Genomic DNA, 21380 nt, shown 5'->3' with positions numbered 1-21380 from the left:
AAGCAAATAAGCAAAAATCATCATAATAGTACAGGCTAATAAATGAAGAAATCAAGAGACAGTTTCATTAATTAATATATTTTCTGCATTATAGTTAACATGTGTACTTTCTTCGTGTTACCTTATTTTCCGTTAAGTATTGATATTTTGTTATATTCGGACATGAGTACATTTCAACAGTCTTTTGCAATAAATACCATAAAATAATAGAGATTCGCATAATAAATATTCTTTACAATAAAAAAGTTTAACAGACTTTTGTCTTAAAAATAGTCAGAATTCAACTTTGTGATTTATACATAAAATATACAAAAAGCACCACAATTTGTGGTTAAGGCAATGAAAATACAGAAGAGATTAGAATTACTCAGCTGTTAACTATCCAAGGGGCCAAAAGGACCATTAAGGAGCCAAGATCACTTTAGGCAGCATAGTTCTGTGACACCTATAGATTGATCAGCTATAAATATCAACTTGAGTTATCCAAGTGCCCTCAATGACAACAAAAATTTGGTGAGAAGCATGGGGCGAAGAAGGAAGGTGGTTGAGTCCTTCACAAATACGAAGGCTAGAGTGAAGATGGGCAAGGTCCAACCAATATATCTCCAATGTGAAGATTTACATTGTAAAGCGAATCTAAAATTACATAGAAAGAAAAAATACACTTGGCGTCTCCAGAGTAAGACAACACCAAAACTGAGGGGAAAGAACTTTGAAGGACAAGAAGCAGAGGGCAGTGGTTAAAGGAAAATTTTTACGTTATAGCAAACAATACATCCCCCATGCTACTTAAGGGGCCAATGCTAGGAAGATAGCCCTAACTGGAGACAGATTGAATACATAGCTTATTTAAGCAATTAAACGGTTGCTTTTTTAAAAACCAATTTCCCTGCTCCCACAGTACCCAGTCAAAACAACTCTAAATCACTGTAGTCTGGGTGTGGGTATATGTTCATGTATACAACTCTAGAAAGTTGCTTGCAGAACAAAAAGGCTACACAAAGCCCACTGGCTCTCAATACCCTCTCAAGTGGATGGCAGAGGCTCTTGTTGTAAGTGGGAGCCAGGTGCAGTTTCCCAGTCCACTCTTACTGAAGATCATCCATGAAGGAAGAGAAAAATCCATGAGTCAGACCTTGGGAACAGGGGAAGAGAAGGTGGGAAATGGGGAAAAATTCTAAAGAAAAGAAAAAAAAAAAAAAAAAAAGCCACAGCTTGAAAGCTGGAAGCTCAGGAGGTACAACCCACCTCCAAAAATCATGATGGTTTATCCTGACCCCGGGAGGGGCAGCTCTCCAGCTTACAATAGACAGTGTTGGAGTTCTTACATCTGCACCCTGGGCGATGGATCCAGTCATAACACCCCCTGCACAGCTTCAGGCATCCTTTAGCAGGAGGATAACAGAGTAAGCAAGGTAAAAATAAAGACATGGCTCCCATACACAGGTATCTAGAGCAGCAGTGTGACTGTGAACAGGAGCAAGGATTATCTGAGTAGGAATCCCCTTCGTCGTCATTGGAGCAGTGGTAGAAGATGCCCTTGACTAAGCACATGCAGGTTCCATATTCCACCATGCTCTCAGCAGAGCAAAGGCACTGCCGGTTACAGGCCAAACAGGATGGCAGGGTCCTGGGAGCCGTGCATTCTCCACACTTGCACTTCCCACACTGTTCACAAATGAACTTGTGCTGTGTCAGGTCCTCTTTCAAGGAACCCTTCAAGTCATCCACAATCAGCTGCTTGGGCTGGGTCCGGATTGCCCTTTCAGACCTATGACCAGGGACTGGTCTGGTTGGTGGTGACCTTCCTAACAGTCCCTGTTCAGAAGAGGCACTGCTGTTGCTCCCAGAGCTGGCTGCACTGCCAGTGCTGGTTGATCTGCTCAAAATGGGGCCCCTGGCATTACTGGGGAGTACTGCATGTCCCAGGTGGCTTGTGTGTCTGTGCTCGTAGTTATTATTCACATTAATTGGTATGATTTCATGAGTCCTCTCATGCTTTTCTTGTCTTGGTGCTGTCCGAGGAGCAGGTCTTTTCACCACTGACGGCCCTTCTGTGTATTCATTGCTGCCTCTTATGGCCTTGATCTGGTCTAATGACAAAATAGCAGCAGGCTGAATCTCTCTCTCATAGTCTAATCTCTGACGGCTATCCAAAGAAGGTTGCTGGATCACAACTAACGAACTGCCACTGCCATGTTGATTTTGGGGATCCATGTGTAGTGATCTCGAGTTCTGGCAATCAGTGGAAACCTGGCATGCATCTGAAATCCTAAAAGGAAATCAAAGATGAAAAAAACAGAGAAAATAAATGACAGGAAGCATTTTTTGTGGGGGTGGGGGGAGGGAAATCCTGTCAAGTCACAAATTGACTAAACCACCTAATAATGACCTCCTTCATCAGTGGATTACAATGATGCTGGGGTCCTGGCCAGAGTCCAATTCCAGGAGAGGCTGGGGACCACATCATAGAGGACAACTGTAAACAAGAGACCCCATGCCATAAACATTACAAGTTTTTCCAACTTTTAAGAAGCAGAATCAAGAGGAAGTAATGCCTTCCTGTTTGTGAATCTAACAATTAAAATGGAGCATGCCTTCGCAGGGAATATTGAGCATAAGCAGGAGAATAACTCTCATCTAAAGAAAGCTCAGTTATCAGTTCATAGGTGGTTTCCATAAAGGAAAATGTCTACCTTTTAAGAAATTGAGAATGGCTTTGGTGTTACAGCCTTTTTGTTGTGTGCTGTTATAAGCATTAGATTAATGATGAAAAAAATTAAGGCATTAAAAAAATTAAGACTCTAAAATGAAATCGCAAAATAAAAGGTAATTTTCTGTATAAATCAGAATTTTAAAACTACCTTATTATTCATCTATGAGATGCAAAAATAAATGTATCAGGTACACAACGGTTCTTGGTGTTTTGTAGCTACAAACACACACACACAAGACTCAATGTATAGTCCAGTGAATGATGTAACAGTACTCACATTTGAAATCCTGAGAGGACTTTTTTTTAAGCTGAAGGGCTCACTCACAAAACAAGTTTTATGCACAAATAAATGTAGTGTAGGTACATACGCAGTGTATTTAAATCCTGGCCATTTTAATTATCTGTATTTCCTCTCATTTAAAAATCTGTATTTACATGACAGACCTTGATTTTCAAAAGGACTGCCAACTGATTCAATGTGCTTCTTGTAACAAAATCAGCACACTAATATCCAGATAAAAATAAGCAGTTGTATTTCCATACTAATAGTAAATTTCTAATTTATAATGTGTTCTTCACAAACTACCAAAGATAAAAGTTTCTGCTTTCAGTGGTGAACTAGAGCATTTTTCACACAAATTTCTTCTAAAGTCTATAGAGTCGACCCAATTCAAGAATGAAAAGAAAAAGAAATGTCCATTCTCCACTACCAACTTGAGGCAAAAAACATGGTTTAAGGAATAAACCATGCAGAAAGCAGAAAGAAGTCCATTTCCGATATTTCCTAAACTAATGTCTCTAAACTATGCCTTCTATGTTAACTTCTTGGAGCTCCCCCTCGTTTTCACAACTCAGCTCTCTCAAGTTTCTACTTTATTCTACCTTCTTTGCGCAGGAGGAGTAACACATTCATAACCTGCGGGGAGTTAGTCTTGGAGTCCTCAACATCTAATCCTGACTCCTGCACAATTATTCCTCTTCTTCAAGAATTTCTTAACTCTGTGCTTTGAAAGCAAAAGGTAGCTAAAAGTACTAAGCCAGATTCCACACGAAACGCAAAACCGTAGAGGATTTGAATAGTGTAACTCAAAACAAAACACCAGGCACAACTTTAATTTGCATTTCCAATGACAGTTGTAACAAACTTCATGCTGGTTGGGAAATGAAGTTACCAGACAAAAAATTAAAAGCAAAGAAAATTCGCCACCTCTGATCCGAAGAAAAGCCCATTTTCAAGCAGTGACAGTCTTGGACAATCCCCAAACACGCTCACACGCGCTCGGCACACTGCCTTCCCCAAGAAAACGCGAATGGAAGAATACCTTTTCGGACAATCCCATCACCATACCAAGGATAACCGTGGATTTCCAACACATTTTTTGCGTGGCCCACCAAAGTTTCTGACAAATCATGAAGAGCCCTCAGCGTCCACGCGGGCGCCCAAAGCAAGCCCACGGTCTGACTGACCCTAAGCAAGGATTTGTCTATACTTTAAAGGAAAAGCTGGGTTCACCGAGGGCTGGGGAGAAAGAAGCCAGCGCAGGAGCGGCCACATTGCAAGTTACCACGGTGGAGCTGCGCCCTCTGCAATCTGTACTGAATAAATAGTTGACGGAGGAAGGAAAAGGAAAAAGTTATGAATGAAAACAAGTTCTCTCTCCCTCTCTCTCCGGCAGGAGGAGGGGAGGAGGCTGAGGTTACCATGAGCTCAGGAGGGCGGACTTCCCCACTTTTTTTGTTATTGTTGTTTTGAGACGGAGTCTCACTTTGTCTCCCAGGCTGGAGTGCAGTGGTGGCACTATCTTGGCTCACTGCAACCTCCGCCTGCCGGGTTCAAGCGATTTTTCTGCCTCAGTCTCTCGAGTAGCTGCGACTACAGTCGCGCGCCACCACGGTAGCCTAATTTTTGTATTTGCAATAAAGACAGGGTTTCGTCATGTTGGCCAAGCTGGTCTCGAACTCCTGACCTCAGGTGATCAGCACGCCTCGGCCTCCCCAAGTGCTGGGATTACAGGTGTGAGCCACCGCGCCCGGCCGACTTCCCCACTTTTAAAGTGGCAGTGCCCTCTCCCCTTCCTTGTCTTTGCATTGAGCTCCAAATAAGAAAATTGCGGCTGGCTTTGGGGCTGGCTAATTCTATCGAGGAGCTGACGGGCGAATTCCGAGCATTTGCCTACACACACACACACACACACACACACACACAGCCTTTGCCGGTCCCCTGCCAGAGGCACACTCCTCCACAGAGGGCCCCCAGGGACATCCCCAGAGCCGCCAGGAATCCCTCTTGGGCGTGAAGGGCTCTCCGAGAGGACAACCTGGGCCATCGCGCCGCCGCTCCGAGTAATCGGGGATGGGGGACACCCTGTCTTGTTTCGTTCCGTAGCCGCGGACCGTCGCCCACCCCGCCACCCAACCTTGAGCGCCCCATAAGCCGCGGCCCCCAGGGAAGCAAGGAGCGGCGGGAGGGGCCGCGCCGCGCGGGGTCGTCCCTCCCCTCCCCTCCCGGAGTTCTGGCCGGGGCAGCAGCGCCGCCGAGTCCGCACCTGCCGCGCCGAGCAAGCCCCGCCCGCGCGCCTACCACCCCGCGGGCCCAGAGCGGCCGCCGCACACACTCACCTAGGCCGAAGCGCGGGCCGGGGGCCAAGCCGTGCGACCCGGCCCAGGTCCTGGTGCGAGCGGTGGCGTGCACGCGCCGCATCAACCGCTGCGGGGAGGGCGAGGCGGCATCGCCGGAGCTGCGGCGCCTAGGCCCGCGGCCTCCCCCGCCCCCGCCGCCACCGGTCAGGAGCGCTCCCCGCGGCCCCCTTCCGGCTGCGGAGGGCAGTTCTCCCGCGGCTCCGCGCGGCCGGGCCCGGACCTCTCACGGCTGGCGCTCCCCGGGCGGCTCAGTAACATCCACCTCGGGAGGTCTTCTCCTGCAGCCCCCTTCCAAGAACCAGTTTTTACAAATCCTTTCAGGAAGGCTCCCCAAGTCTCAGAAAAACAAGTAGGGGAGTGGCGGGGAGTCGAGTGCGTGACTGGCCAGCTGACCGCACGGTATGCTCACAGAACTTCTCGGGTTCTGGTCGCTCCTCGCAGGGAACGAAGGAAAGGATGGCGGCCTCCTGACAAGTGAAAAATCCACGTCACGGGGGTTCGAGACTACGCGGCGCCCAGGTCGGGGCCCGAACCGGCGTTGGCGGGCGGATCACGGAGCCGCGCAGGCCCCCGGCAAGACCCCGGAACACGCGCCTGCCAGGCAGAGGCCGCCGCGGCCGGGAGGGGGTAGGGGATTTTTTTACCCCCCCCCTTTTTTTTTTTTTTAGCGGGGAGGGGTGAAGAGAGCGAGGTTTGGGGATCCTTCTCGGAGAAAGAGAGGCGGGCGTCGTTCCTTGTCCCCCGCGCAGGCCGAGGCGCTTTGTCGATCCCGCACGTTGGGCAAGTAGGGGCACAACGTCCCTGGGCACTCCGGTCCCGGCAGGTCAGCCTCTCCTGGGCAGCGCTCACACCCACTCCTCCGAGCCTGCGGTTCCACGGCCGAAATGCCTGCGACAGAGGATTAGAGATAGAAGCTCGTGAATGTCCCTTTCTTCGAAGGGCTGGGACCCGGGGCGGGCTGCTGGCCAGCTCGCCTGCAGCCCGTTGCCATGTGCTCCCTGTTGCTACTCCCGGTGATTGACAGGCCGGCGCACAGTCGGCTTGTCAGCCGCGAACCAAAGTAACATGCAGTCCTGCACGTTTTTGCCGAGGTGCTTTTGCCCCGTGGAATGCCTAGGAGTTCAAACAACGTTCAAGCAACGCCTCTGCGCGTTAGAAATCAATACACAGAGACGGGAAATTCAGGTTTTAAACCAGTGCTTCGCTCGGGATTCGGTCGCCAACAATGCCTAAACAAACACGTATTTGGTGCACACACCGAGTGCCAGCCCCTCTTCGCATAAAGGCATTAACGGCCCTCTGTTTCACATATTCGATCGTTTCAGACTTTAAACTTGCTACTGTTCGGTTAAGGAAAGAAAGGTGAAAGGGACCCTGCTTTTTCTTTTAGCGGTAGCATTTACTTTAAGAGCATTAGTTTTAGCAGTGGGAATGCTACCGGTGTTTTGAAAGGCAACAAGTAGTCTTGGCTCGAAAGCAAGTTCAAAGAAATAAATGTTCAGTTCCTTGCAAAAGTCAACATTTCTCACCTTAGCTTTCCTAAAATGTCTACGGAAGGAAACAGTACTTACCTAATGCAAAGATTGCAAATTGCTTTTCAGGCACATTTAACAGCGACTGTAGCTGTTCCTTATCCAGGGCAGGGAACTCTGCTGATATCACGCTGCAAACCACTGCGTGCTTTACAGAGCGATCTCACTCGGGCTCCGCAGAATTTCAGCTCCTAGCCTCCACCTCCACCTCCACTCCAGGACACGCCTCCGGTGATATCATGTGTCAATCACTCGGGCTGCCCGAAAACCTGGAACAGGATTTCCTTAACTATCGTTTCCTTTTTCGTTTATGTGTACCAACTTGGAAATGTTGCCCTACAGACTCGTGTAATAAACATCCTCTTAAAACTTCGGGAGTGCCTCTAAAAATTCTGCAAATGCAGTTTGTCATAGAGGAATACATTCGGATTTAGTTAGCAATCTTTAGTTGTCGATCTCAATTAAAAGGATCGGTGGACTCTAAAGCTGAATTAGAAAAGAATTGTGAAGAATAAAAGAAATGAAAAAAGTTGTATGCCAAGTCATCACTTCTGATCAACTAGAGGGAAAATGTATCTTGACACAAAAAGATGATTACATAACATTACAGTTCCTATTTACAACAAAGTTCAGAATATGTGAAACCTAAAGTTCAAAAGGTGGCACTCCTTATTGCAAATGTAATATAAGGATATGTAATAAAGGGGAAATTTTCTGCCGTGGGTTTTTTAAATAATTGCTTTACCTTGGCTTGTTATATGATTTCCCAAAAATCAAGCACATGGAGAAAAAACCAAATTATTTCAATTTTGTAATATAGTTGTATACTTTTCCAAAAAATACCAACCCGTATATTTAGTCAATTAATTAGAATAGAAAAAATTTATCAACAAGTTTTATAATTCTTAGTAATAGCTGATGTGACTGGGAAAAAAACACTTTAAGTAGGAAACTTGCTTTCTGCTTTCTTACAAACTACAGGATTTTAGACATTTATTATCAAAATTGTGCCTTTTCATGCTGCAGTGAGGATAACTTTATGTGGAATTGAAGGTTCCGTAGAAACTTTTAAAAGCCACCTAAAAACCAAAAACTTAGTGGAAAGGAAATATTTTTCCAGGTACTATATATCAGGAGTAGCTTAAAGTCTGGCAAAAACAAAGTAAACAAAAACAAAACTAGAATCTAAACCATATATAAATATAAGTATGGAAATTTTTAGTTCAAAGTACATTGTTTAGTCTCCTTATTTACAATAGCAAGTGGTCCTGTTGAAACTTTATAAATATATACATACATAATACACACACACACACACACACTGGACTTTCAAATGTCTGAGCACTTTCAAAAATTAAAGCTGTGTTTGGAATTGCTTCTAAAGAACACAGAGCATTATTAAGAACATCAATAACAATAAAAAAGCATCACTAGAAAATAGTGTAGGATAAGAATCAAGCCAAAAAGCTACATATTCACTCTCAATATTATGAATTGTATTAAAATAGCTATTTAAAAGAATAAAATTGATTACATTGTATTTTTTTCATAGATCACATTAGATTTTGGGATGTAATGAAATTTTACTAGTGATGGATAGGTTTCTCGTGAATGCGTTTGGAATAGAAAAATCAAAAATAGAATATCATATCAGAGTATCTTATTTGGTTCTTCAATTACCACAATTGTGAGCTGAGAGGTCGGTTCACCAATATGATAAAACCAGGAGAGGGAGCACTGAACATTCTACCTTCATAAATCCTGCAAAATATATTTGAAAGATTTCTATTGCAAATACACTGTATTTCAACCAGAAATGTATTAAAATAATTTTCACGAGATCAAGTATTTTTAAATTACAATAATAAATAAAATCCATGAGATTTTTATCTAAAACACCATCACCATAGGCCATGTTGTATTAAGAAATCAAATCTGCTGTACAGAGTTGATCAATAACCCTCCATGTCATTTAGCGCTAAAATGCATTAGTATGTTTTTCTCTAAATATTACATTACAAATAAATGTAAGTATAGCCCTGTCACCTTGGATCTAAAAGACATTGAATGAAACCTGCCTCTCCTTCTGATTCCCTACAACTGTAAGACTTTGTAGCAATTCTAAATTTTTAGCTTAAAGTATACATTTTTACTTAGTAAGTTTAATTACATTGTAACGACTAAAAATGAATAACTGGAGTATGAAATTTTTCCAAAAATGAAAAACAATGCAAATATCAATGGGAAAAATCTTATAATAATTTTTAGTTTATTAAGATACGTCTAAATAAAGTGGAATGAAAAGTGAGCCCTGACTTGTCCTTAATTTTCATGTGAAAACAAGATTAGTCATCTCTTGTGTTAATTTGAGTTTTGAAAAAGAATAAAGTGAAATGAAAAAAATTCAGTAACTCCTCACAACTTCTAGTGATTAAAAAAAAAAAAAAAATTGGCCAGGCGTGGTGGCTCACGCCTGTAATCCCAACACTCTGAGAGGCTGAGGCGGGCGGATCTCCAGAGGTCGGGAGACCAGCCTGGCCAACATGGCGAAACCTGGTCTCTACTAAAAATACAAAAAATTAGCTGGGCATGGTGGTGTGTGCCTGTAATCCTAGCTACTCAGAAGGCTAAGGCAGGAGAATCCCTTGAACCCTGGAGGCAGAGGTTGCGGTGAGCCGAGATTGAGCCACTGCACTCCAGCCTGGGCGACATAGCTGGACTTCGCCTCAAAAAGAAAAAAAAATTAATACAGTTATAGGAAGCTTAACTTATTCATGTATCTACTTTGTTTGCCAAAATAAAAATAACAATCGTGTTCCAAGCTTTTGAAAAATAATACGTTATTAATTCTCCTAATGTTTCTGTGAAGTCATGATAAATAAATGTATTACAGTCTTTTATCTTGTTGAGAAACAAACACACAAACTAAATAATCAAAGACATTGATGAGTTAGCCTATAAGCATCTAATAAATCAATGAAGACCGGTAATGGAAACTAAGTTCTCTTTACTTTCCTTTTAGGGCAATAGTCACTATATTACTATACTTCCCAAGAAAAGCTGGCAAGGATAGGCCATTTTATTTTCAGTTTCCTTTTGTAAACAATCTTTGTAGTTGACAGAAATAGACCAACCTATTCTGTAAATTTTCCATAAACATTCTCTTCATTTTCATAAGCGTAATTCTCATCCTTCTGCCTTATTTGAAATACGAATGTTCCGTATTGGTTTCAAATTCTGGAAGTGGGCAAATCAAGCAATACATTGAGTAAATTACACTGAATGATTTGAGTTTGTGTCAGCTCTATAATTCAACTAATCATTTGTGTACTTTGTCACAGGCGATTCTATTTTTCTGCAAGTTGTCAGAAAACAAAGAAATGTACCTGGAAGTGTTCTAAATTTGTGCACTTTATTTCTTAAGTGCCATATTCCTTTGGAGAGAATGAAAGTGACAAGAGTTCAGACAAACTGCATCCCTACTATATATGAAAGATTTTACTAATTAAACCCACATGGTAAGATTGTATAAGGAAACATCTTTGCCATAGTACAAAACAGTCCTCATTCTTATCTAGCTAATGGCAAAATAAATCCTGTCTTCTTTCCTTTTCCAGTGATGTCAGATGTTCCCCTCTAAGCCTTGACTTGTTCTTTATTTTCATGAGAAAACAAGATTAGCCATCTCTTCCGCTGATTTGTATTTTGAAACAAGAAGTGGAATGGCCCTTATAATGATCACCTGGTATCATCTTCGATTCTGGTCAACAAAAGTTGTCAATCTCTCATTCCCACAACTACCTACTGCTATCTTAATATTCAGAGACAAGCACGTAAGAAGCTATGTTAATTTAAACTTGTAACTGTCCCCCAAAGATAGGACAGTAAGAAAATAAAAGTGTGTTCTCATTAAAACAAAAACAAAACAAAAAAGGCATCTCTTAGGGCTTGCTCACTATAATCTTTATTTCGTTTTGAAATAACCTATGTTAAAGGCTACCGTTTATGCTTTATTTGAAGGGGAAAAATGTAGAATATTTATTTGATAAAACAACTATAGCCATACCTTTTAAGAATAGAGAATGACTAATATTGAAAAAAGAAGGCCTGACATGGTGACTCATGCCTGTAATCCCAGCAGTTTGGGAGGCCGAGGCAGGCAGATCACCTGAGGTCAGGAGCTCAAGACCAGCCTGGCCAATGTGGCAAAACCTTGTCTCTACTAAAAATACAGAAATGAGCTGGGCGTGGTGGTGGGTGCCTGTAATCCCAGCTACTCGGGAGGCTGAGGCAGGAGAATTGTTTGAACCCATGAGGCAGAGGTTGCAGTGAGCAGAGATTGTACCACTGCATTCCAGCCTAGGCAACACAGCAAGACTCCATCTCGAAAAAAAAAAAAAAGAAAACATACAAAATTTCCCAAAAGAGATTTTTTAAAAATATGTTTATACTTAGAGTTTCCCTCGATTTGTAATTTTCTTGGCACATTTCAAATAACTCCATTTATATAAACATTACAAGTGGTCTATAATAATTGATAAGATACATGTATTGAAGACCTGAGTTCTGACAATATTATCCTTGTATATCATGGTCTATAACTTTAGCTTATGTGTCATATTTAATCATAATGCCCCTATATTCAGTATTATAACCAGGAAAAAAGCATGCTATTGTGAAAAGAGTACCAGATATAGGATCAGATGATGTGAAGTCCCAACTTGGCCACTTTCTAGCTAGGTAACCTTCACTTAATTTCTCTGAACCTACTTTCTCATCAATAACCTGAAGTTAATAAAAATGCTTGGTCTTCCCAAATCCTAGTGCTACTGAATGATTCATTATATATGCAAGGGCTTTGTAAGCTTTAAAGTTCTGTACAAATTATTAATTATCATTGTCTCATTCACACTGTATGATGAGGAAATGTTTAAGGCCCCCTTTTTCTAGGTCCTTCACCCCAAATAATGATTTTATTTGCCTTATAACTGTTTTGAGGCAATTCCATTTTACTTTTGTTTTTCTGAGCCTGAGAACTCTGATTTTAATAATAGTATTGCTGTATGTGTGCATGTGTGTGCATGATGGGGAGGGATTTTGGAGCAGCTATCTGCTAATAATTTCAGATTACAACACCTGCTGAGCCCTGCTCACCATATCATTTATCCAGAATTTTCAATCATTAATATTGTACTTCTAGTTAAGATAAAGATCATTGTAACTATTAAAAATCCAGTCTATAAAATCTGTAAACTCTTTGTGATCATTGAGTGAAAAAAGCAAACGCATATTTTAAAAAGTGATTGAATAACATTTATAAAAGTTGAAAATAAATAGAAAAGTAAAAAACAGATAATCCTTCTACATATTTTCAAAAGGTATATTTACGGCTGCCTCTTTTTTATAATCTTTTAGAATGTTAGTTTTGATGTTCCATAAATACAAGTTTAATAGCAATACAGTTTCCATCAGTTACCAATGTATTCTATGAATCAATGTTCTTGTATTAACTTAAAAAATTGATAGCACAGATACATTTCATACAGCCAGTGCATTTAACCTAACAACAAAAAAAACCTGTGAAGCGCCACCTATTGTTGAAAATAAGTCATTTCAAATTTCAATCAAAACAAAAAATGTGCTTGAGTCTAGGAACTGGGTATTCACAGTGATCACCACTTTACATTATTTTCTTTTTCTTTTGCAATACTGCCATATGGTTTAGAATGTTAGCTTTTAATAAAACTGCAAAAAAATAATTATATAGGCTACTTTTTGAGGAATCAAGAGACATGAAAAGGCTATATCTGTCTATAGGAAGTTACAAGATTGATGGAGAAGATAAAGTAGTGGGGACATTGAGTTTTAGCTAATATATAAGAATTAATATATAAAGGTGTTTGCCCATTTGAAGTAGTTACTTAGAAAAGGTACTTATTCCAATAATGCTACGATTGTACAAATCTTTCTTTATATTCACATTGTATAATTGTATGTATATTATGTAATTGTAAATATGTATTTACGATATGAGTCCTTATAAATATTCCTTGTATTGTTAATATCATCTGGGCTTACATCACATTCTCTTGAAATATCTCATTATTGTATATGGGATATTGTATATATGGTAAATAAGCTCAATATTGGAAAATGTCTCCCTTTTCAAGATGGATTTGGATTTTTCTAACACATAAATCAATAGAAGCCATGTGTATGGAGTAAGATGAGTGGTCAGGCTGAGTTGAAGTCTGGGAAGAAAAACAAAGTATCAATTTACATTTTTACATCTATTAAGTAAGACAACCAGCCTCCTAGAGAAAGACACAAAAGAAAGAGGACAATGAGTAACAGGGGAAGTTTTAAGCAGCTGAGAGTAGCAGGAATGCCTTCTCCTTTGGCATGTTTCCTTCACTGGCCATGTTACTTTCACAAATCTCTTTCCCTCCTGAATCCCAAATGGGCACCTGTGAAGTGGATACACTTCAAACTCAAACCTAATTCAGTTTTTTTATTCATACTCTCAATAATTTATCCATTTGCTTAATACATATTTACTAAGCACCTACATCATGCCAAGGAGGATGAACACACTATGAACAAGACAGGCAAAGTCCCTGTCCGCATTCCTTACGAGAGTTCACATGTAGGAGGAAGAGACAGGCAATAAACAAATTAATATTTTGTGACAGTGGTGGTAAGTACTGCCATGAGAAAATGAAACTTGGCTGGAGTGATAGGGGTTGAGAGGCGATGACTGCTTTAGCAAGGGTGGCCAAAAAGGGTCTCTCTGAGGAAGTGAGATTTGGGCAGAGCCATGATGCGGTGAGGGAGTGAGCCACTACTGGAGAAGCAGGAATCCAGCAGAAGAAATGGCTAGTGCAAACGCCCTAGGAAATATCACATGGAACTAGGGAGAGGAAACGTGGTAAAGAGGAGGTCAGAAAGGAAGACTACAACTATATCATTTAGAGCCTTGTAGCCCATAATAAAGACTCCGGGTTTTTTTCTAAAGTCATAAGAGGATTTGCAGCTGATGGTTATCTGTTCAAAATGTTTAAAGACCTGCTATGGGCCAGGCACAGTGGCTCACGTCTGTAATCCCAGCACTTTGGGAGGCTGAGGTGGATGAATCACCTGAGGTCAAGAGTTCAAGATCAGCCTGACCAACATGGCAAAAGGGGTTTTCATCTCTACTAAATACAAAATTAGCCTGGCATGGTGGTGGGCGCCTGTAATCCCAACTACTCAGTTACTCAGGAGCCTGAGGAAGGAGAATCACTTGAACCTGGAAGGTGGACGTTGCAGTGAGCCGAGATCACGCCACTGCACTCCAGTCTGGGCGACAGAGCGAGATTCCACCTCAAAAAAAAAAAAAAAAAAAATCTGCTATGAAAGATCTGCTATGTTAAATGTTAAAAGGGTGCTGTAGGGAGAATTAAGAGCAAAGAGAAATATTTATGTTAACACATAGCATAAATTATATATTACTATAAAATATAAAGTATTAATCATTATAGGAAGAAGAAATTGAACCTTATCATAAAATAAATAGGATTCATAGAAGAGGAAAAGAAAAAGACAGCTTACCTTTAGTGCATGGCACAAAGAAATACTGGAAAGTGCAAATAGGTGACAGGCACATTGTGATTGTGGTCAACTTACAAGACTGGCATGAGTGGAAGGGAAGGTTTCTTGTCAAAATTGGATAAATAAGCTAAGGACAAATTACAGAGGGACCTTAATGCCAATATGAAGATCTGGGCTTGATCCCAAGGACGATAAAATTTTAGAGCAATGGGTTACCTTATAAAAAGGTTTCTTCTCAGAAGATCCATCTGACCATGCAGATTGCAGCACAAAGAGGCTGGTGTAAGGGAGCTGACTTCGAGATGAGGATAGTAATCCCAGTGGGTGTCAGGAACAACTTGGAGCAGGGTGATATTGGCAGTGGAAAAGGAGGGAAAGGGCCAGATCTAAGGTAGCTCTGAATGTTCACTGCATGCCTCTTCATTAAATGATGTAATGACAATAGATTGAAGTCTTGCCTAAAGCTTTTAACAGATCCTTAAAACATGGTAAAATATACCTAATTTGGCCAGTCATACTAAAGAGGCTTACTTTGGGAAGAAACCAGTCACATAGGAAGTTAAACATATAAAGCAGGGGTCCCCAACCCCTCGGCCACCGACCTGTATTGGTGGAACTGGTCTGCATAGCAGGAGGTGAGCGATGAGCGAGCATGAAGCATCATCTGTATTTACAGCCACTCCCCATCACTCACATTACTGCCTGAGTTCCACCTCCTGTCAGATCAGCTGTGGCACTATTTTCTCATAGGAGTGCAAACCCTATTGTGAGCTGTGCATGCGAGGGATCAAGGTTGCTGACTCCTTATGAGAATCTAATGCCTGATGATCTATAGCTGTCTCCCATCACCCCCAGATGGAACCATCTAGTTGCAGGAAAACAAGCTCAAGACTCCCACTGATTTTACATTATGGTGAATTGTGTCATTATTTCTTTATATATTACAATATAATAATAGTAGCAACATAGTGCACAATAAATGTAATGCACTTGAATGATCCAGAAACCATCCTCACACCCCCAGTCTGTGGAAAAATTGTCTTCCACGAAATCAGTCCCTGATGCCAAAAGGGTTGAGAATCAGAATTTTCTCAATGATATGAATCTTTAGAGTAAAAGAAGGAATCTATATTCATCAGAAAAGTTAGAGGCATTGCTAGTCTCTTCCATTCACTTCTGTTCAATTTTGAAAGAAGTAAGAGGAGAAAAAAAAGCATTTTCAGGGAGAAAAGTGTTCATAAGAGATCACTAATATTTTATAGCTATGTCTGGCCAACTCAAGGAATGGAATGTTGATTATATTTTGTACTGTAGCCAGAGATATCAAGCAGTATTTATGCTCCATTAAAGAGTTAATCAATTAAACCATCAAAATGATTGCTGAAGGCCAGGCGCAATGGCTCATGCCTGTAATCCCAGCACTTTGGGAGGCTGAGGTGAGCGGATCACAAGGTCAGGAGTTTGAGACTAGCCTGGCCAATATGGTGAAACACCATCTCTACTAAAAATACAAAAATTAGCCGGGAGTGGTGGAGGACGCCTGTAGTCCCAGCTACTCAGGAGGCTGAGGCAGGAGAATCGCTTGAACCCAGGAGGCAGGGTTGCAGTGAGCCGAGATTGGGCCACTGCACTCTAGCCTGGGGGACAGAGTGAGTCTCTGTCTCAAAAAAAAAAAAAAAAACAAGATTGCTGAAAAATCCCCAAGTGAAGAGAATGTATAGATATAGATATAGAAAACCTTAATCCATGAAAAAATCTCAAATACTACACTTAGAGAAAATTGAGGTCAAATATTTGTAATAGCAAGTAAGGTAGGGATGCTATGCTATTGTGATTTGAAAAAAAAAAATTAAAACTTTTCAATTCTTTGTCCAACTCTATGTGGTAAGTGAGTCATGGACTTTACTTGCTTCCAAGATCATTTTGGTTCATACACCCATCAATCTAACAACTATGTATTGGTACTAGGTGTGGTACTGTGCTAAGTATTAGGGATACAAAGATGAAAACAAATTCATGGGCAAGCTCTAGGTAGTACCTCCACAGGTGATGGGAATAGGGATGGGCTCAGGCTCAAGATCCAAAGACAGCCAATCCATAGCCTAGGTCGTAGCCTAAAGATATTTTGGTTTCTCTCTCTGTCTCTCTGTCTCTCTCTCTTTTTTTTTTAATTAAAAAAAAAAAAAAGACTCATTAGAAAAAAAGAATGAGCTGGTCCAGTCTGGAAATTATGGAGAGAATAAGGCAGTTATTTTATGAAATAGAATCTTCAAAGTCAGGAAGAGAAGGGCAATGCAGGACCATGAGTTAGTAAAAGTGATGACTAAACAAAAATCCATAGGTAATAATAACCAAAATATCACATTTCTTTCTTGTTTTTGTTTTAGATGGAGTCTTGCTCTGTCACCCAAGCTGGAATGTGGTGGTGCGATCTTGGCTCACTGCAACCTCTGCCTCCCAAGTTCAAGCAATTCTCCTGCCTCAGCCTCCTGAGTAGCTGGGATTACAGGTGTGTGCCACCATGCCTGGCTAATTTTTGTATTTTTAGTAGAGACGGGGTTTCACCATGTTGGTCAGACTGCTCTTGAACTCCTGACCTCATGATCCACCTGCCTTGGCCTCCCAAAGTGCTGGGATTACAGGCAGAAGCCACTGTGCCTGGCCAAATATCACATTTCGACAAATCTAAGGTGTCAATTGTATGATGCATTTTTATTTTATGGACTATTACGAAATTTTTTAAAATGCTGCTAATTCACTCATGACACAATGCTTCCTTATCACTTATGGTTTTATATTAAATACTTATTAAAATGGCTTTTTAATGCTGATTTATGCACAGATGTTGTCACATATCATTCTTGTGCACACCTGAAAAGAAAAATGTAAACAAAATAAGTTTATTAGGGTCCCTAAAACTACTTCACATTCAGAGTCTGATTCTTCTGAATTACTTTTGACTCAGTCATTAATGCTTATGTTTTTCTTTTTTTTTTTTTTTTCCTTTTTGAGACGGAGTCTCGTTCTGTCGCTGGGGCTGAAGGACTGTGGCACAATCTCAGCTCACTGCAGCCTCCATTTTGTGAGTTCAAGCAATTGTCCTACCTCAGCCTCCTGAGTAGCTGGGATTACAGGTGCCCGCCATAACGCCCAGATACTTTTTGTATTTTTTAGTGGAGATGGGGTTTCACCATGTTGGCCAGGCTGATCTCAAATTCCTGACCTCAGGTGATCCACCTGCCTTGGCCTCCCAAAGTGCTGGGATTATAGGCATGAGCCACTGCGCCCGGCAGTGCTTGTGTTTTTCTATAGAGGATAATCTTATGGCCATCAAGAGCATTGGGCAGCATTTCTTAAAAGATGTAGCAGTTCTTAAAAGAGTGCTGCATCATTGTTCTCTTGTTTTTCTCCAAAACCTATTCTGTGTTTTGATACTGGAATGTTCCTGATCTTATCAAAAAGTGTCAATAAAAAGTTTTCAGACAGCAGCCAGGACTCACAGTCCTGCCTCAAATGGTCCTTAAATAGTTTCCTGAGTCAAACATGGAGAGGCTGCAGTTGTTCGGTCATGCAGCCAGGAATAACAAGCACGTTTGCACATGGGCAGGCAATAACAACTACCTCACAACTTGACTCCTGTCTGCCAGACAGCAATTGTAAAATCCAACCCGACTTCAGAGGTATTAAAATGTGGATGAAAATGTGCGTTTGGGAATTGATGGAATACAATAGCTAATATATTCTCCTTCAATAATCTTATGTTTTTCCTATCTCACCTTTGTACAGATGACACACAAAGTGATTTAGTAGTTTGCACAAGATTATATAGCTGGTATGTGGGAGAACAAGGATTTGAAATCAGGTATACAGGGTAGACGGTGAGGAAGTTATTTGGTAGAAAGCAGAGAAGTAGACAGAAAAGGATAGCTGAACTGCTCTGACAATAACAGGACATTCCGTTGAAGATCCACACCCAGCCTATTGCTTGAGGTCTTTAAAGTTCTTTGACAATTTAGATGGCACAGTCATATGATGGTTTATTTTTGTCGATTCTCATGAAATTCCTGTCTCTCTTTTATCTTCTTTGATGGCTTGACTCAGTTTCTGCTCTTAATAAGCAATAAGCCTGATAAATATAAATGTCAAAGTCTATCTGGGAGAATTGGGAATACTGCACAGAGAAGGGCACACTGAGCTTAGGTTTGGTGGATGGCAGACAATGTTGGTGGTGGGTGGAGGTAGAGGGAGGACATTCTAAAAGCTAATTGAGTGTGCAAAGGTATAGAGGGCAGAATGGTCATGGCACATGATATGGTTTGGCTGTGTCTTCACCCAAATCTCATCTTGAATTGTAGTTCCCATAATCCCCACGTGCTGTGGGAGTGACCTGGTGGGAGGTAATTGAATCATGGGAGCAATTATCCCCATGCTGTTCTCATGATAGTCAGTGACTTCTCATGAGATCTGATTTTCTTTTCTTGTCTTGTCTTTTGTTTGTTTGTTTGTTTGTTTGTTTGTTTGTTTTTTGAGATGGAGTCTTAATCTGTAGCCCAGACTGGAGCACAGCGGTGCAACCTCAGCTCACTGCAACCTCTGCCTCCCGGGTTCAAGCAGTTCTCCTGCCTCAGCCTCCTGAGTAGCTGGGATTACAGGCGCCCGCCATCATGACTGGTTAATTTCTGTATTGTTAGTAGAGATGGGGTTTCACCATGTTGGCCAGGCTGGTCTTGAACTCCTGACCTTGTGATTTGCTCACCTGGTCCTCCCAAAGTGCTGGGATTACAGGCGTGAGCCTCCGCGCGAGGCCGGATCTGATGGTTTTTCCCCCTTTGCTCGGCACTTCTCCTTCCAGCCACCATGTGAAGAAAGACATGTTTGCTTCCCCTTCCGCCATGATTTTAAGTTTTCTGAGGCCTTCTCCCTAGCCGCACTGAACTGTGAGTCAATTAAACCTCTTTCCTGTATAAATTACCCGGTCTCGGGTATGTCTTTATTAGTAGCATGAGAATGGACTAATACAGCATATATGGAATTTAGAGAGTACGAAGGTAGAAGTGAAAAAGGGAAGGCTAGATAGGAAAGCAGAGATCAGATCACATGCCATGTAAAGAAGTTGTACGGTATTCTGTAGAAGAGTGGTTTTCAAGCTTGTTTAGCAGTGACCTATTTCCTCCTGCCCTTAAAAAGTACTATTTGAAAACCTAGACTATAAAAGAGATAAGATGCAACTGCACTGAAGGAAGCAAGGATAGGTCAGTGGGGCAACTGCACACAACACAACTTTAAATCCATTTCTAGAGCTAAAATGCACGCCTGGCTGGGCGCAGTGGCTCAGGCCACCAGCACTTTGGGAGGCCGAGGTGGGTGGATCACTTAAGGTCAGGAGTTTGAGACCAGCCTGGCCAACCTGGTGAAACTCCGTCTCTACTAACAATACAAAAATTAGCCAGGCATGGTGGCGCATGCCTGTAATCCCAGCTGCTCAGGAGGCTGAGGCAGGACAATTGCTTGAATCCAGGAGGCAGAGGTTGCAGTGAGCTGAGATCGCACCATTGCACTCCAGACTGGGAGACAAGAGCGAGACTCCATCTCAAAATACATAGGTAAATAAAAGTAAAAATAAAAAATGCCTGCCCTGAGAGTAATAGTGCCTGCCCTGAGAGTAACAGGAGAAAGATCTCCTTGGCAGGAGGAAAGAGGATGAAGGGGTAGAGGTGGTCATTTCTCTTAGCTGCTAGGAAGCCACTGCAGTCATCTGGGCAAGAAAACTGAGAAATAAGAAATGCCATGTGTTAGTCATGGTTAGATTGCTAGGTAAGTTTAGGTGAAGAGGGATTCTTTTTTTTTTTTTTTTTTGGAGACAGAGTCTCACTCTATTCCCCAGGCTGGAGTACAATGGTGCGATCATGGCTCACTGCAACTTCCACCTTCCGGGTCCAAGCTATTCTGCTGCCTCTGCCTCCCAAGTAGCTGGGGCTACAGACACGTGCCACCATGCCCAACTAATTTTTGAATTTTTAGTAGAGATGGAGTTTCGCCATGTTGGCCAGGCTGGTCTCAAACTCCTGGCCTGTAGTGATGCACCCACCTCAGCCTCCCAAAGTGCTGGGATTACAGGCATGAGTCATGGCGCTCCTCCTGGGACTCTTATAAATATACAGTAGACAACCACACAAATATCTAAGGCTAGAAAACAAAGTACAACTAGTTATACACAAAGTGGAACTGGGAAGACAGAAAATGGCGCTGTCTTTTTTTGTGTGCGTGTTGTCTGATGTGTTTATATAACGAGATAACAATGGATATTTAAAACATTATTGAAATAAATGCTCAGTATTCTACTGTAAGAACATATCACATTTACTTAAATATTCTAGTCCCAAATTTTAAGAAGAAAAGGCACAAATTCCTATAGTACTGGGTCTCACCTCTGATATCAAGCTTCCATGGGAGTGATTTTCACTGTCTTGCCGCAGCCCTCCCCATGTCCTGCTTGCTAAGCCACATGTAGTAGAAACAATAATGTCTTTGGGAAGGGCAAATCTCTCACATCAAAGACCACGCACCTGGGGCTTTGGTTCTTCTGATTCTTTGTGTACACCTGCTTCTTCTGCCTTGTGCATCACAGGGGATCTTCAGAGAATTTCACATGCAATCTTCTTGTGAGGCAGATCCCAAGTTCAACCAACGTTTCTGAAGATATCGTATTCCTATTCAGGGCTCGTAACACACGTGTGTGTTAGTGGTTGAAATATTGTACTTAAGGCCCCAAATTTATCTTTGAATTGGACACTATTTTTGTGGGACCTAACACAGAAAACAATCAGAAAGTTTCAACCAGGACACATGAAGGTAAAAATAAAGGAGTTATTCCCCTTATTAATTAAATCTCTCCACCAGGC

At 41.6% G+C, this 21380-nt stretch overlaps 1 protein-coding gene across 2 annotated transcripts; it reads right to left on the bottom strand.

Annotated features, from left to right (window-relative positions):
* Positions 1-57: 57 nt before the first annotated feature.
* SPRY1 (sprouty RTK signaling antagonist 1) lies at positions 58-21370 on the bottom strand. Of its 2 annotated transcripts, none has more exons than XM_030925446.1 (3): positions 21045-21370; positions 5336-6244; positions 58-2272 (listed from the first exon to the last, which is right to left on the bottom strand). In XM_030925446.1, the coding sequence occupies exon 3, from the start codon at positions 2215-2217 to the stop codon at positions 1258-1260; it is 960 nt and encodes a 319-aa protein (XP_030781306.1). In that variant the 5' UTR covers positions 2218-2272; positions 5336-6244; positions 21045-21370; the 3' UTR covers positions 58-1257. The 2 variants fall into 2 exon arrangements, with proteins under 2 accessions (XP_030781306.1, XP_010360819.1); XM_010362517.2 differs by lacking the exon at positions 21045-21370 and adding an exon at positions 6928-7238.
* Positions 21371-21380: the final 10 nt, after the last annotated feature.

The sequence above is a fragment of the Rhinopithecus roxellana genome, chromosome 2, assembly GCF_007565055.1.
Source record: "Rhinopithecus roxellana isolate Shanxi Qingling chromosome 2, ASM756505v1, whole genome shotgun sequence".
Lineage (NCBI taxonomy): Eukaryota > Metazoa > Chordata > Mammalia > Primates > Cercopithecidae > Rhinopithecus > Rhinopithecus roxellana.
The sequence above is the reverse complement of the archived record's forward strand: the minus strand, read 5'-3'. Positions and strand labels throughout refer to the sequence as shown.

Bases quoted from the DNA above. Each gene is read 5' to 3' on its own strand.
- SPRY1 (XM_030925446.1), bottom strand. From the start codon at position 2,217: ATGGATCCCCAAAATCAACATGGCAGTGGCAGTTCGTTAGTTGTGATC.